Source organism: Oncorhynchus mykiss, chromosome 18, assembly GCF_013265735.2.
Source record: "Oncorhynchus mykiss isolate Arlee chromosome 18, USDA_OmykA_1.1, whole genome shotgun sequence".
NCBI classification, from domain to species: Eukaryota; Metazoa; Chordata; class Actinopteri; order Salmoniformes; family Salmonidae; genus Oncorhynchus; species Oncorhynchus mykiss.
Genome location: NC_048582.1, coordinates 5,800,340 through 5,818,239, shown reverse-complemented (window position 1 = coordinate 5,818,239; position 17,900 = coordinate 5,800,340). Strand labels below are relative to the sequence as shown.

Here is a 17,900-nt window from a genome sequence, read left to right as displayed (position 1 = left end):
TGTAGTCATAGTAACCAGGAGTGGTATGGTGTTGATATCGTGTGTATCTAAAGAGCAAAATGAGCGTGCATTGTGGATCACGAAGCTAACGCATGAAGTGGACAGCTTTGATTTTCAGAGCAGGGCACCGGTAAAAGCTGTTTTGCTGAGTGTGTACTGCTGTATGGAGAGTGGTGAATAGAAGCAAAGTTTATCTATAGTATTGATGTTTTGCTGAGTGTGTACCGCAGTATGGAGAGTGGTGAATAGAAGCAAAGTTTATCTGTAGTATTGATGTTTTGCTGAGTGTTGCCTTGTTGTCATGGAAATTCTAACGAGAAAGGAGAGAGACTAGATTCTTCAAACAACCTGAATTTTAATTAAGATTTGCAAAACTGAGACTGGTCAAACATCACCTCAATGGTGTATGGTTGAGAGCCCAGTGATACAAAGATAAGTTATTTTATAGTACATGCATAAACGCCCTTTGCACAACATTCTACCCAATAATCATAAGTGCAGAGCGAAGAGTCGTTCTCCTTTTCTCTAGGCCCTAGCCAACAGGACACATGCCAGGGCCCCCCAGCTCATTATGCTGAGTCATGTTGACTATGTTACTTTGTTCGTCTCAACAATAGGATGCATTATTATGGGGTCAATTTCACGTCATATTGAATTCAAAATAAAATAAATTGTGAACATTAAAAATAAAGTTGAGAATGTAAACATATTTTCGAGGACAGGTGAAATAATGGATGTTAAAATCAAAAACCAGTCAATTCAAATATTTTTAAAAAGAATTTGTCTTATGTCTTATTTTTGTTTACAATTCTATACATTTTGCTTTCAATTGATTGGTTTTTGATTTAAACATCTATTATTTCACCCGTCCTCAAAAATATGTTTACATTCTCAACTTTATTTTTATGTTCACAGATGATTTTGAATTCAATACATATGGCGTGAAATTGACCCCATACATTATCATGGTTGCAAGCTATATTGGCGCTGCATCTAGACGTTAAGGAGAAAGAGGTACAGAGAATATTTAGGAGAAAGAGGTACAGAGAATATTTAGGAGAAAGAGGAACAGAGATTATGTAGGAGAAAGAGGTACAGAGAATATTTAGGAGAAAGAGGTACAGATAATATTTAGGAGAAAGAGGTACAGAGAATATTTAGGAGAGAGGTACAGAGAATATTTAGGAGAAAGAGGTACAGAGAATATTTAGGAGAAAGAGGTACAGAGAATATTTAGGAGAAAGAGGTACAGAGAATATTTAGGAGAAAGAGGTACAGAGAATATTTAGGAGAAAGAGGAACAGAGAATATTTAGGAGAAAGAGGAACAGAGAATATTTAGGAGAAAGAGGAACAGAGAATATTTAGGAGAAAGAGGAACGGAGCCTTCGTCCTAAGAGGAAGCCACAGAGAAACTTGTGAAGTCTGCAGTGCTCGTTCTCTTATGGTCATAGGTCTGTCTTCCCACACACACAAGTTCATTAATGCAGTAGTTTAAGCATTTAATCACAAACAAACCTTAATTCCTAATACTCTTAATTTCTGTCACCACACTCTGTAAAGCTGGGATATATCAGTTACGTAGTAAGAGCGTTCATGTAAAACCTGATGCAATGCAAGAAGTCTAAAAAGTGTAAAGTGTTTGCAGACAGAAGGAATATGTTATTGAAGAGTCTGAATGTAAAATGTTTCAACTGTGGTGGGGGTCCTATTCCTGAATTCCCAGAGTGCCCTGTTAGGGTGAAAGAGGTTGAGGGGTCAAGGATCAGGGCATTACAGCAAATCGTCAATGTGGAGACGGTGAAGAGAGTTGAAGGGGGAAAAGGCCACAGTTTTGAAGAAAATCGCAACCAGTTGCAAATATTGTACGTCAATCAAGTGATCTGGATACACTTATTGTGAAGAAGATGGATTTTGTAGCATTTATAGCCACAGTTATTAATTGTACTGCACAAGAAATCCAGTAAGATGGACATCCTTATATCTGCATTTGAGGAGTTTTTGGGCCTCCAAGACCTCACTGCAACAGAAAAGCAGGCTGATTCAGTCTAATTTGAATGTTGATAGTTTGTATGGATTCGTATTTAAAGTAATATATATATATTTATTACCCACCTGTAGTGTAGGTGGCAGAATGCCATTATACCAAAAATAAGATGTCGCCAAAGGGTTTTATATCCAAGATAAACTACAGCCTTCCAACGGGACCAGATGAGTCATAGTGTGCAGAATAAGCAAGGAGCTGGGCAGAGCCAAGCACGAGCTAGCAAGATCCTATTGGCGCATTCTAGCATTCATCTGCATATTTCGTTCGGTAACGCCTCCTCTTTGAAGTGCACTTGTGCAATAACTCAATTCGCCTTTGCACGCCTTATAAACGACGCGATTGTTAACTTTTGCAAGGGTGAAGTCTACTAACCTTATTCTACTATGTTCATAAGCATTTTAGTTTTGGGAACAAAAAACTGTATTGACATCAGATGTTTCTTCGATGAGAAAATGCTAAATGTCGGCCCAAATCCATCTCTTTCCATCTTCTCCCACTGCCAGCCAGAGTGTAAACTCCAAGCGGATGCTTCACATTTTATACATCCGGTGAAATATCTGTCTCATTGTTCTATCTGTGATGTCGCTGTTGAACTGTGGTAGTGTAAGGAACAGGAAGTAAAAACAACAACAAAGAAAGCCGCAGAACTGTGCTGTCGAAACGATATGTATTACTACAGGTATGTAATAGCACGTTTAAACCTAATTTCGAAAGAATATGTCATAACATATCAGGTAACAAATCCGTATACTATCAAAAAAAACAGCACATAAAACCTTTCATGTGCTGTTTTTTTCCCTCGTTAAACCGAATGAGTGAAGAACGCGACAAAAGTTATTTTACAAGTCACATAGCTAGAGACCTTGGTTTGTCTAAGTGAATGTACATTTCAGCAAGGTCATTTCATAAATAATCCATTTATTTGACATTTTCTAAATTAGTGATGCGAGCTGCTAAAATGGCGGCGCCAACAACTGCGTCACCAGACTTCAGTACAGGCAGTGCGGATGCGTCAGAGACAGAGAGTAGATGAGCGCTCGGAAATCCCGCTCACTGCTCCGGTGTTCCACGTTCTTTCCAAAGGCTCGGCTAAAAACTGCATTTAGTTTACAGGAAAGAAAATTGCCGCTCCATTCATTAAAATCACAATGTAACCAACACCCATCTATTTTTGTGACTACACGGACTTACCATTTTGGTTTTGAAGTATTGAAACCAAGCCATTTGATTTGAATTAAACGTTTTTAATAAACATGAAAAGGTGAATGTAAGAAGCCTCATTTCAAATAGGCTACCTGTCATATTAAACAGCATATAACACTATAAATAGGCTACCTGTCATATTAAACAGCATATAACACTATAAATAGGCTACCTGTCCTATTAAACAGCATATAACACTATAAATAGGCTACCTGTCATATTAAACAGCATATAACACTATAAATAGGCTACCTGTCATATTAAACAGCATATAACACTATAAATAGGCTACCTGTCATATTAAACAGCATATACCACTATAAATAGGCTACCTGTCCTATTAAACAGCATATACCACTATAAATAGGCTACCTGTCCTATTAAACAGCATATAACACTATAACTAGGCTACCTGTCCTATTAAACAGCATATAACACTATAAATAGGCTACCTGTCCTATTAAACAGCATATACCACTATAAATAGGCTACCTGTCATATTAAACAGCATATACCACTATAAATAGGCCAGGTGCCAGACAGGGAGCCTAAGAAGGAAATTAATAATTTAGGTTATTATTTCAATTAAGTATTTCAAGGCTATAGCCAAAAAATAAATACATTGTGAAGCGAGCGCGACTAGGGTTGCCAACTTTCTCACTACCAAATGAGGTACAAAAGGTGGCGTGCACGGTGACACGGCGTGGGTATGGTGTTATGGGAATGAATATACAGTGTATTCAATTGGAAAGGCATTATGAGCTGGGCAAGTAGCTTTCAGAATGCGATTGTTGTCACTGCTCAATAACTGGTAAACGGAGTGGTGTTTTCCATTATCTGCTGCATCGGCTGTGATGTCTAATATCCTGTTCATGCTTTTCCAGACAGTTCATCAGAGCTTGATGTTTGCCATTTGCAGTTTCATCACTGTCTTCATTGAAAGTCAAGAAACGTGCACTGCACCATCAGACACAGAGAAATATCTCAGGCACACTGGAAATGTTTTTCTATTTCCCTTGTTTGAGGCATCACTGGCAACTGAGAAATACACGCTCACCTTCCGTAGGAGGCAGATCATCATTTTCCGCAGTAGACGTCACGAAGAATGCGCCGATATTGCTAGCACCTTTAGCTAGCGTGGCCTTCTAGTGCATTTCTGTGGATGCATGCCGAGTTAGGTCACTCTCCCCTCCATTGGCCAATTGAGAATTCCTGACGGCATAAAGTACAGAAAGCTTTCGTCGAGTCACCACTGACGGGCTTAACCCACGTCTTTGTTACGTCACATTGTTTGTTATTTCTTTTTTTTTTGCAGGTTTATCCATATTTCCTTGATATGCAAAACCGAGCGAACAACAACATAAATTACTTTACAGGAATTGGCGCGTTTATACGGGACAAGGGAGGTCCCGTATGGGACAAACAAATTTAGCCCAATATAAGGGACATCCCGGCTAATATGGGACAGTTGGCCACCCTAAGTGCGACACTAGACTGGTAGGGAGTCAGGGACTTTAAGCGCTCAGCATTTTAACAGCATTTAGTTGTATTAAATCAGTCTATAATAGCGGTAATATAGAATATACAGTGCATTCAGACCCCATGACTTTTCCCACATTTTATTACATTACAGTCTTGTTCTGAAATGGATTAAATAGTTTTTCCCCTTCATCAATCTGCACACAATACCCTATAATGACATCACAATACCCCATAATGACATCACAATACCCCATAATGACATCACAATACCCTATAATGACATCACAATACCCCATAATGACATCACAATACCCCATAATGACATCACAATACCCCATAATGACAAAGCAAAAACTGTTTTTTTTAGACATTTTTGTCAATTTATTAAAAAGTATGTGTGTGTGTGTGTGTATATATATATATATAGCATTTCCATATTCAGACCCTTTACTCAGTACTTTGTTGAAGCACCTTTGGCAGCGATTACAGCCTTGAGTCTTGTTGGGTATGAAGCTACAAGCTTGGCACACCTGTATTTGGGGAGTTTCTCCCATTCTTCTCTGCAGATCCTCTCAAGCTCTGTCAGGTTGGATGGTTAACGTCACTGCATAGCTATTTTCAGGTCTCTCCCAAGATGTTTGATCGGGTTCAAGTCCAGGCTCTAGCTTGGCCACTCAAGGACATTCAGAGACTTGTCCCGAAGCCACTCTTGTGTGGTCTTGGCTGTGTGTTTAGGGTCATTGTCCTGTTGGAAGGTGAACCTTCGCCCCAGTCTGAGGTATTGAGTATTCTGGAGCAGGTTTTCATCAAGGATCTCTCTGTACTTTGCTCTGTTCATCGTTCCCTCATTCCTGACTAGTCTCACAATCCCTGCCTCTGAAAAACATCCTCACAGCATGATGCTTCCACCAGATGTGACGCTTGGCATTCAGGCCAAAGAGTTCAATCTTGGTTTAATCAGACCAAAAAATCTTGTTCCTCATGGTATTCCTCAGAGTCCTTTAGGTGCCTTTTGGTAAACTCCAAGCAGTCTGTCATGTGGCTTTTACTGAGGAGTGGCTTCCATCTGGCTACTCTACCATAAAGGCCTGATTGTTGGAGTGCTGCAGAGTCGGTTGTCCTTCTGGAAAGTTCTCCCATCTCCACAGAGGAACTCTGGAGCTCTGTCAGAGTGACCATCGGGTTCTTGGTCACCTCCCTGACCAAGGCCCTTCGCCGCCGATTGCTAAGTTTGGCCGGGCGGCCAGCTCTAGGAATAGTCTTGGTGGTTCCAACTTCTTCCATTTAAAAATGATGGAGGCCGCTATTCTTGGGGACCTTCAATGCTTCAGAAATGTTGTTGGTACCCTTCCCCAGATTTGTGCCTCGACACAATCCTGTCTCGGAGCTCTATGGACAATTCCTTCGACCTCATGGCTTGGTTTTTGCTCTGACATGCACTGTCAACTGTGGGACCTTATATAGACAGGTGTGTGCCTTTCTATATCATGTTCAATCAATAGATTTTTACCACAGGTTGACAACAATCAAGTTGTAGAAACATCTCAAGGATGATCAGTGGAAACAGGATGTACCTGAGCTCAATGTCAAGTCTCATAGCAAAGGGTCTGAATACTTATGTAAAATGAGGTATTTCTATATATTTTTTTGAATATATTTGCTAAAATGTACAAATGTATAATGATTATGGGTTATTGTGATGTCATTCTGGGTTATTGTGATGTCATTCTGGGTTATTGTGATGTCATTCTGGGTTATTGTGATGTCATTCTGGGTTATTGTGATGTCATTATGGGTTATTGTGATGTCATTCTGGGTTATTGTGATGTCATTCTGGGTTATTGTGATGTCAGTGACTCAGTGACTTTGAATTTATATTTAGAAACACCAGTTTGGCCAGAGTTTGTTTGCTTCTGGTTCACGTGATGGTGCCTGGAGAGCAGGCCAGCAGCGGAGAATATCCTCTCAGCACTTGCAGAGCCGCTGGGGATGGCAAACACCTTTTTTGGCCACTCTTTCCAGGCTGGGCAGGGATGCAGAGTTGTTGTTTTTCTTCCTATAGGTAGGCCTTAAAGTTTTTAGGCAAAATAACCCAAACCTAAATATAAAGCTCCTTGAAAGTGTGACTATGCCAGGCCTATTGGGCCTAATTCAATTATGGCCTATTGAATAGACAATATAACCAAAATGAAGGAAACTTCTAAGATATCTGATTTTTAGTTCATAAATACTTTGCTACAATAGCTACCCACCTCGTTCCTTTCATTTAGCATGTGCATGTAGTAAAGTACACCATCATGCTTTCAGGATATGTATTTTCAGATTCCACTATGGTTCTTTAGTTGTGGCCATTTACATCACAAGAAATGGCTCTTGGTCCTCATCTTTGTAAGTCACCTTGATTTTGCACCTGTGTATTTTTTTTAAATCAGTTTCTTTATGAAAATATTTAGCGAACTCCATGACTGTAACTAAAGCAAGGGGTTATAGCAGCACACAAGTAGACTACCAATACAAGCTGGGCCCTGAGCTCATGAAGTGAGCGCTGCTGGAGAGAGATTGGAGCGAGAAGGCTGACACTCCAGCCGGTGGGCATCTTGCTCCGTGCCCCAGTCAGAATGAGCTTGCTCTTACTCTGATCAGAGAGTGAGAGACAATTTCACGGTCGCACTCCAGTTGTGAAGCTTAATGTAATGATTATCAGTTTTCTACATGTGTACTAATATTCAGACACATTCAGTTGTTTCTGATCTATACTTGTTAATATGGTGTGAATGGGAAATACAATGTGTGTGACTGAAATAATAGTTAAGACCAGGTTATTGTAAAATAGCACATAGTGCTGCTTAAAACATACTAACTTTGTACTAAATGGGCTTTGTCATTTATTTGAAATCAGGATATCTACTGTAGGTTAAGTGGACTTACGTTGTGTCATTTTAAAGTGTGTACTTTGTGTCTAATGTGAAATAATGAATGTTTTGTTCTCAATGCTTAGGTACCTGATCTATTGAAGTGAGAATTGAACAAGAAGAAATAATCATGTATTTTTAGAGAATAAAGAAAGTGCCAGAACTGTCAAGAAAATAACTTTTTGTGTCTTTTTCTCAATGTTACTACAGGACGACTAGAATTAAGTCTGAGGCCGGTAACATCAACAGTGAGGACAAACCCAGCCTGCCTCTCTCCTTCCACACTGAGTAGAAACCTACAGTCACTGGGTCCTGATTGTGACAGTGGAGCCCAGTTTGCACTGCAGGATCCAGAGATGACATCAGTGAAGCTGGAAGACTGCAGTCAAACACTGGAGCTGAATGTCAACATTAAAGATGAAGAAGAGGAGGAGAAGATTGAGGAATCTGTTTATGATGGTAAGAGCAGGTTCTATCTAACTAAATGTATGTTGTTCATTCCAACTTCCCACTGTGTATGAAAAGTTACAGTAGAACTGTTTCAATGAGAAGGTAGATGTTATTTCATGCTACTGAGACTTGCCTGGTTTGACACCAGTAAAGGGAACGTTTTATTCACTGGTCTATCTGGAGTGATCAGAGAATAGACTAAAGAAGGGAAGTTGACAAACTGCCAGTGTTTTAAAGTTCTATGAAATAAGTCTGTGTAGTTACTAACCCTTATGATAGTGAGTGGAGGATTATATGAAATTAGTCTGTGTAGTTACTAACCCTTGTGATAGTGAGTGGAGGATTATATGAAATTAGTCTGTGTAGTTACTAACCCTTATGATAGTGAGTGGAGGATTATATGAAATTAGTCTGTGTAGTTACTAACCCTTGTGATAGTGAGTGGAGGATGATATGAAATGAGTCTGTGTAGTTACTAACCCTTGTGATAGTGAGTGGAGGATGATATGAAATGAGTCTGTGTAGTTACTAACCCTTGTGATAGTGAGTGGAGGATGATATGAAATTAGTCTGTAGTTACTAACCCTTGTGATAGTGATTGGAGGATGATATGAAATGAGTCTGTAGTTACTAACCCTTGTGATAGTGAGTGGAGGATGACACGCCCCTTTTTAGCTTTCATCTCTTAACCCACTTTTAGAATAGTTTTATTCCCCTGTATTGTTCAGCCTACTGATATGAATACATATGTTACCAGATATAGGCAGAAGAGGACCGGCCACCCCTTTGAGCCTGGTTCCTCTCTGTTTCTTTCTAGGTTCCTGACTTCTAGGGAGTTTTCCCTAGCTGCTGTGCTTCTACATCTGCATTGCTTGCTCTTTGGGTTTTTAGGCTGGGTTTTTGTAAACCACTTTCTGACAACTGCAGATGTAAAAAGGGATTCATAATATACATTTGATTGATATGTATATCACACCAACTGACTGGTTGTTCTGATGTTCTTCACACAGGAGACCACGTTGAGACATTCTCTACATCCAGAGAGCAACAGCAGGAAGATCACAGAGCTAAGAGGTCTCACCACTGCCCACATTGTGAGGAGATTTTCCCATTTCTATCAAAGCTAAAAATACACCTAAAAATACACACTGGAGAGAATCCGTATTCCTGTACTGACTGTGGGAAGACTTTCTCCCGATTGGATACCTTAAAAACGCATGAACATATACATACAGGAAATGATCCGTATTCCTGTACTGACTGTGGGAAGACTTTCTCCCGATTGGATACCTTAAAAACACATGAACGTATACATACAGGAAAGAATCCGTATTCCTGTACTGACTGTGGGAAGAGCTTCACATCATCAGGAACTCTGGCAATTCATCAGAGAGTGCACACTGGAGTGAAGCCTTACTCCTGCCCTGACTGTGGGAAGAGGTTCTCTCAACAGATCCATTTACAAAAACACCAACATATTCATACTGGAGAGAAGCCTTACTGCTGCTCTGACTGTGGGAAGAGTTTCTCTCAACAGAACCACTTAAAATGTCACCAGCGAATACATACAGGCGAGAAGCCTTACTCCTGCCCTGACTGTGGGAAGAGTTTCATCCGATTGGATATTTTAAAATGCCACCAGCGAATACATACAGGAGAGAAGCCTTATTGCTGCTCTGAGTGTGGGAAGAGTTTCTCCCAACTGGGTAACTTAAAAACACACCAACTTATACATAAAGGAGAAAAGCCTTACTCCTGCTCTGACTGTGGGAAGTGCTTCACAACATCAACTGATGTAAAAGTTCATAAAAGAGCACACACAGGAGAGAAGCCTTACTACTGCTCTGACTGTGGGAAGAGTTTCTCCAGATTGTATACCTTAACAACACACCAACGTATACATAAAGGAGAGAAGCCTCATCAGTTCTCCCAGACCAGCTAAAATTAAAGTCATTACATCACCTAATTCTCCAGAAATCATAGTATACTCTATTGTGTTCCTGTTGTTTCTCACTGTGAGAAAAGGGAGCGTTATAGAATCTTAGCCTCTCTCTACTTTACTGATCAGTGAGCATCTTGTCAGTTTTGGTGTGTTTTGTTAGCTTCTACTGTAAAGATATTGAGATGACCTTGGATTTGCCCTTAGGGTTGAATATCCTCTGTGAGGATGGTTGACTGGGTGGTGCTGCTTCCCTCTGCAGTTTTCTGTGGGAATGAGCTGGTAGAGGAACATTGTCATTGATGATGAATATGTTTAGATAGCTGCAACTTAATTGATCTGCCGATTAAAAAAATAAAATAATAATAATAATAATAATAAATACAAAAATATTTTTAAAAATACATACAATTGTACATGAATGTGTACTGGTCAAACTCTTTTCTTTTAAAGTTAGTTATTTCATATTAGATCAGACAGTATGAATGGTTCTTATGGTTGTATTCAGTTCTTCATATTAGATCAGACAGTATGAATGGTTCTTATGGTTGTATTCAGTTCTTCATATTAGATCTGACAGTATGAATGGTTCTTATGGTTGTGTTCAGTTCTTCATATTAGATCTGACAGTATGAATGGTTCTTATGGTTGTGTTCAGTTCTTCATATTAGATCTGACAGTATGAATGGTTCTTATGGACTGAGTGCCTGGAGTGTTTTGGTATGACTACAATCAGGAGTTCTCTCTGACCCTGTGATGTCACCAGGACAGAACCACATGTCTCTATTACACTCCAGCCCAGAATGTGGCAGTGATGTACAGTTAATGCTGGTTTGCACACTACCAACAAACATCATAGAAGAAGAATGTATACTTAGTGACCACACCCGTTCCCCATGCTGCAAAACAATGAGTGTGCATTCAGTGACCACACACAATGAAACATTTTGTAAGTACATTTATTTTAACAACATCAGGTTTTTTGTTAATTGTTTCTAGTGATGGGGAATCAAAGTTTCCTGAATCATTGAGGTCTTCCAGCCAATTGTGTTGAAAATAGGGTGAGGCACATGGGCTACTGACATCTTACTACACAACATACACTTAGTATTACTTTCTTAGCTACAGTATACACATCTCCCTGGCATATTACATCATTTATGCAGCAGCATTCAATACATTTTTGGACTCACCTTGTTGTGCCGTGTTCACTTGAACAGGAAGGTGACGTGGCGGTCCTTCTTGTGCGCTCTAGAAAGAGGCCCGAGTTCCCAACTTGGAATTCCGACCGTTCAAAATGTTTTTTTTTCTGTATTTTCACCAGTTGGAGCTAGTTTTGTCCAAGTTCCCAGTTGTCTTGAACTCACTGAAGTCTGAGATTTCCCAGTTCTGACTTTCCAGTTGTTTTGAACGCAACAGAAGTCATGCTGGATTGACATTATGGTCAATGTATTCACACTTTTCTGGCCCCTGGCGTTACCTCCTTTTTTGTGATATCCAATTGGTAGTTATGATTTTTTCTCATTGCTGCAACTCCCCTACGGACTTGGCAAAGGTCGAGAGCCAAACCACACTGCTCGTTTAACCCAAGAGCCTAGCCGCACCAATGTGTCGGAGGAAACACTGTTGAACTGATGACCAGAGTCAGCTTGCAGTCGCCCCGGCCCACCACAAGGAGTCGCTGGAGCACCATGAGACAAGGACATCCCTGCCGGCCAAACCCTCCCTAACCTGGACGATGCTGGAGCAATTGTGCGCCTCCTCATGGGTCATGTGATACATGACTATCTTACAAACTAATGTAATAGTATTTATTCAACCTTTAAACAAATAAAACATCCATGGACATATTTTGGGGTGACTGTAACTATAATGTTTTTATGTAATCAGAGACGGTGTGCTTGCTCAGGACAGCAGGTTTCAGTTCTGTGAGATCTTCATAATTGTTGTAATAATCTGTCAGAACCTTATTGAACAGCGTTTACCACTTGCACCATGAACTATTAATGCAAACTCAACTAAAGCACTGTGAGAACACATTGTTGTTGGATAAATAAACTAAATATCTAACATTGTTTTCCCATTTGGACTTTGTTGTGCTTTTATATGGTTGAAAGTGCAGTGATAATAGTGGTGACGCTTCATTCAGGGCAGGTGGAACAGAGCCTGTTTTGAGCCCCACCTGTTTAGCTAAAAATAAATTATTATTATTTTGGCATTAATACGTGTCACATATCAGTTTGCAAACAATGTAAAAAAATATATTGAGTTAATAAAGCCACATACAAACATATATATATATATATATATATACATACATATAAAAATATATATATATACAGTGCCTTGCGAAAGTATTCGGCCCCCTTGAACTTTGCACACCTACTCATTCAAGGGTTTTCTTTATTTTTACTATTTTCTACATTGTAGAATAATAGTGAAGACATCAAAACTATGAAATAACACATATGGAATCATGTAGTAACCAAAAAAGTGTTAAACAAATCAAAATATATTTTATATTTGAGATTCTTCAAATAGCCACCCTTTGCCTTGATGACAGCTTTGCACACTCTTGGCATTCTCTCAACCAGCTTCATGAGTGGCTCTGGTGGCTGAGGTTCTTGATGATCTTCTTGGCCTTCCACAGAGATCATCTACAATACATATGTAATGGGTTGAAAACTTAAAGACACTTAAACAGACACCACTTTAGTTTTTTAAACCAAGGTTTATTTGTCTAGCTAATCGATCTCACGTTTATATTCTACATGGTTTAATAGTAGTTAGTCCATCAGTCCATTAATGTCGCACTACGGTAGTGGGAGTGGGGGGTGGGGGTGGGGGGGGGGGGGGGGGGGGGGGGGCAGGAAGTTCCGGGTTGGCGCCACCATTCTTCGGAATAAAGAAAAGGCCAGAACTGTGCTGTCCGTTTATCGTTATTTCTACAGGTATGTAATAGCACTAATATCGAAAGAACGTCATAACATGTTAAAAAAACAAATCCGTCAATGTATTGCCACGTTTGGGAAAGGTTTTGTGGTTATGTCAAACCGAGTGAGTGAAGAACGTGATAACAAATATTTTACAAGCACACAGCGTGGTGTCCAACTACACGTTTTCAATTGTGAGGCTTTCATTGTTCGTACTTAGCTCAGTGGGTTTCGCCTGGGGATGTTCAGTACAAAAACGTTTTGGAAAGTTGCAGATAGAAATCCCCTGAATAGAACTGACATGATTCCTTGGAATCAGAGGCCTGTTTGTTCTACATAATACATTTATATCTGGTCATGGCCAACGTCTCCCGTCTCCCCGCTTGTCCCTACGTATGTGAAGATAGCCACAATAACGATTAGCCACAATAGTGGAATTTGCGTTTCGCTCTCAATGAAAATGATGCAAACTGATTCAAATTAATGGAATCGTGTCATATTTGGACTAGAAACGCTAAACATGTGTGGAATGTAACTTAATTTAAAATGAATTACAATAATTCATTAATTTGAAAATAGACAGATCACAGCGTTTGAAATCCCACTGTGGATGTATTAGACGCATAATTGCATTGTGAACATTTTTATATGTACTTATGAAACTGGTTGGATTGTGCACCCATGAAACCGGTGATACCCACAGAATACAATTACCAAGAGTTAACACATATTAATGTCTTAGCTCTTATTGCAGGACTTTGACTGAATACTCACCTTCCCAGTCAGTCTATTACAGGGGTTCTCCAGTACTATTTGAGACATGACACATTTCCTAGGTGGCAAAGGTCCAGATGGATATTGTCATTTATTGGCGTTGTAACAAACCCCCAACTTGCAACCACAAAATCTTCACAACCCTCTTGTTGGCAGGTTTAAATGTAATAACACTCAATTCTATACATTTTGCGACGGGGCAACATTTTTTTTGCAACCAAAAAAGTATTATTATATATATTTTGGGTTCCGAGGTCCGTATTGACCCAGTCTGGATCCGGCCCGAGGTCCGTATTGACCCAGTCTGGATCCGGACCGTGGTCCGTATTGACCCCATTCTGGATCCGGACCGTGGTCCGTATTGACCCCATTCTGGATCCGGACCGAGGTCTGTATTGACCCAGTCTGGATCCGGACCGAGGTCCGTATTGACCCATTCTGGATCTGGACCGTGGTCCGTATTGACCCCATTCTGGATCTGGACCGTGGTCCGTATTGACCCCATTCTGGATCAGGACCGTGGTCTGTATTGACCCATTCTGGATCCGGACAGAGGTCCACCAGTTGAGTATGGAGGGTCTTTTGTTTGTGTTGGACATTCATATTGCACTCTACAGTCTTACCTATGGATTGTTCAGCCTACTCAGTGACACCCACAGAACACAACTATGTAGAGTTTACACAAATATTAGCATCTCGGCTCTATTGCAGGACTCTGAAACCTCTGTTGTCCGGGAGTTGAACCCTCTGTGTTAAACACATTGATTCTCATTGCAAATCAGCTCTGGATAACTCCTGATAAAGTTGGGTAGCTGATGGGCCTATTCAGAGCTTAAATAGACAACATGATTATTCACAGGAACCAGGACTAATAAAGCCAATGCAACTGACTGTTTTTACAAACGCTAGGCCTACCACATGGATGGACATTCATAAAATTCCATTGCAGGCCGATCCTAGGATACACCCCAGTAAACACAGACCGACGTCTTTTGGATGTCATTTTTTGACTTGGACGGCAGGAGAAATGTTCAAAAGCTAAAAAAAAAAATTGCGTTTGAGGATAGAAAGTGTTAAAAATATATATATAATAATAATGATGATTGTGGGATCATTTTGACGGTACGGGTTGCATCATTAAGGACAGCGGTTTTTATCAACACAAGATCGTTAAATGGAAACAACCTAGCTGGCAATTGTCTGATCTGTTTTCTTTGCAAACGATTTCTAAATGTCGACGACAAAGTTACTGGACAGGTTTTTGGAAACATAGCTAATATTTCACAAGATTGGAAAGCACTACAGCAGAGTACAGGAAAGAAAAGTTCAGTACAGTACCGAGTATAGTACAGTATAACGTACTGTATTGTACTCTACTCTAATGTACTCCGTTAGGGCTGGGCGGTATGGAATAAATATCATACAGCTGTATCTTCAGTTTTTCAAACTTCTGGGCGATTCAAGATATCTACATTTTGTTTTTCTCTAAATAAGCGTTGTACAATTAAAGGTCAAATACACTGCCTTTCTAACAATCAATAATCGAATGAATTCAGGGCTTGTGAAGTTATACCGAGGCTAAATATAAGCCTTCCACAACCATAACACCCACTAATAATTGTGTTATTTTATCAAAATGGTTTAACCTGGTTTTTGTTGTTTTTACAATCACTGATCTGGCTTTCAAGTCTATGAAAATGCCCTTTTTTTGTTACAAATGTAACTAGAACCATGTGCATAATGCACATTCACTAATAATGACTTACTTCTTGTATCAGGCATTAGGCTATAGAATATTAACGCGTCTCATCAACAATCTCTCAAGCCCACGTGCTAGTGACTGGCCAGCGTTATCTTTATATTTCAAGTTTAGCCAACTTGGATCTATTTGATAACAAGTTTGAACAGTTGAATTGTTATGAACACACCCTTCTGTCTGTCTCCAACTGTTTGAAAAGCTTGTTAGGCTGTCCACTTTGTTCAGATGTTAAATCAAGTGGCCAACCTTATTTCTCCGAATGAGAACGAGTGGCTAATTCCTTACAGTGCATTCTGAAAGTATTCAGACCACTTTTGTTAAGTTAGCCGTATTCAAATTGTACCTCGTCAATCTACACACAGTACCCCATAATGACAAAGCAAAAAGGTTTTTTTATTTTTGGAAATTTGTAAAATAATAAAGTCATTGTACACTATTTGTTGTGAGACTGTAAATTGAGCTCAGGTGCATCCTGTTTGCACTGATCATCCTTGAGATGTTTCTACAACTTGATTGGAGTCCACCTGTGGTAAATTCAATTGATTGGACATGATTTGGAAAGGAACACACCTGTCTATATAAGGTCCCACATTTGACAGTGCACGTCAGAGCAAAAACCAAGCCATGAGGTCGAAGGAATTGTCCGTAGAGCTCCGAGACAAGATTGACTCTTCCTAAACCTTTTAAGGACCTCAGACATGGGTGAAAGTTCACCTTCCAACAGGACAACGATCTTAAGCACACAGCCAAGACGATGCAGAAGTAGATATGGGACAAGTCTCTGAATGTCCTTGAGTGGCCCAGCCAGACCCCGGACTTGAACCAGATTGAACATCCCTGGAGAGACCTGAAAATGGCCGTTCAGCGATGCTCACCATCCAACCTGACAGCTTGAGAGGCTCTGCGGAGAAGAATGTGAGGAACTCCCCAAATACAGGTGTGCCAAGCTTATAGTGTCATACCCAAAAAGACTCAAGGCTGTAATCACTGCCAAAGGTGCTTCAACAAAGTACTGAGTAAATGGGTCTGAATACTTATGGAAATGTGATTTTTTTCATTTGCCAAAAATTCTACATAGCTGTTTTTGCTTTGTCATTATGGGGTATTGTCTGTAGATTGATGGGGGGGTGGACACAATTGAATCCTTTTACAATAAGGCTGTAATGTAACAAAATGTGGAATAAGTCAAGGGGTCTGAATACTTTCTGAATGCACTGTGTGGGAATTTAGGAAATCTACTTTAGGTTTAGTGCATTTACGTTGTGTAGACTCATTTATAGTGTGAACCTTGTGTTTAATTTGAAATGATTTGAATGGTTTGTTAATGCTTAGCTACCTAATATAGTTTGAAAATAAAAGTGCCAGAACTTTCAAGACTTTTTGTGTCCGTTTCTCTTTATTACTACAGGCCGACTTGAATTAAGTCTGAGGCCAGTAACATCAACAGTGAGGACAAACCCAGCCTGCCTCTCTCCTTCCACACTGAGTCCAAACCTACAGTCACTGGGTCCTGATTGTGACACAGGAGCCCAGTTTGCACTGCAGGATCCAGAGATGGCATCAGTGAAGCTGGAAGACTGCAGTCAAACACTGGAGCTGAATGTCAACATTAAAGATGAAGAAGAGGAGGAGAAGATTGGGACATCTGTTACTCATGGTAAGAGCAGGAGTAATAGACCGCCATACGTTTTGACCCAGTCTATTAATAGGTTTAATTCTGTAGTTTTGACAACATATCCCTGAATGACTGGTCTATCTGGAGTGATCAGAGTGTAGACTAAAGAAGTGAAGTAGACAAACTGACAGTGTTTTAAAGTTCTATGAAATGAGTCTGTGTCGTTATTAACCCTTGTGATAGTGAGTGGAGGATTATATGACTCATCATTTTCGCCCCCTTTTTGGTTTAGGTTGTTGAGTAGCTTTTAAGGCTGAACCAATTTAGTCGATTGGTCGATAGGCTGTTGGTCGACCAATATGTTTTTAGTCGAGCAGGTGTCTTGTGTGCCATACATTATTTTATTTATATATATATATAAATAAAATAATGTATGGCACACAAGACACCTGTCAGATTCACACCTGTCTGGATGGACTAGTCCATTGCCTGTCTGAGTGGACTAGTCCATTGCCTGTCTGGGTGGACTAGTCCATTTGCCTGTCTGGGTGGACTAGTCCATTGCCTGTCTGGGTGGACTAGTCCATTGCCTGTCTGGGTGGACTAGTCCATTGCCTGTCTGGGTGGACTAGTCCATTGCCTGTCTGGGTGGACTAGTCCATTGCCTGTCTGGGTGGACTAGTCCATTGCAGTGCGGTGATGGCACACCAGTATCACCAGTAGTACATTTACTGTTAATTCACATAATTTCTAATCTACAAATGTTTGTTTAATTATGGTAATGCAT

At 40.0% G+C, this 17,900-nt stretch overlaps 1 protein-coding gene across 17 annotated transcripts in view; it reads left to right on the top strand.

Moving 5' to 3' along the window:
- Positions 1-17,900, top strand: part of LOC110515909 (zinc finger protein OZF-like) — a 98,953-nt gene that overhangs the window by 51,981 nt on the left and 29,072 nt on the right. For 5 of the 17 annotated variants that reach the window (XM_036951217.1, XM_036951199.1, XM_036951216.1 and 2 more), the window contains one exon: positions 7,854-8,102. The exons of 5 other annotated variants lie outside the window; for them this stretch is intronic. In XM_036951217.1, the coding sequence (XP_036807112.1) occupies positions 7,854-8,102 (249 nt within the window). Of the gene's footprint in view, positions 1-2,603; positions 2,726-6,496; positions 6,794-6,827; positions 7,120-7,853; positions 8,103-9,103; positions 10,437-12,888; positions 12,984-16,906; positions 17,156-17,900 lie in introns of those variants that run through there. 7 more of the 17 variants (XM_036951213.1, XM_036951204.1, XM_036951212.1 and 4 more) reach the window with 7 other exon arrangements.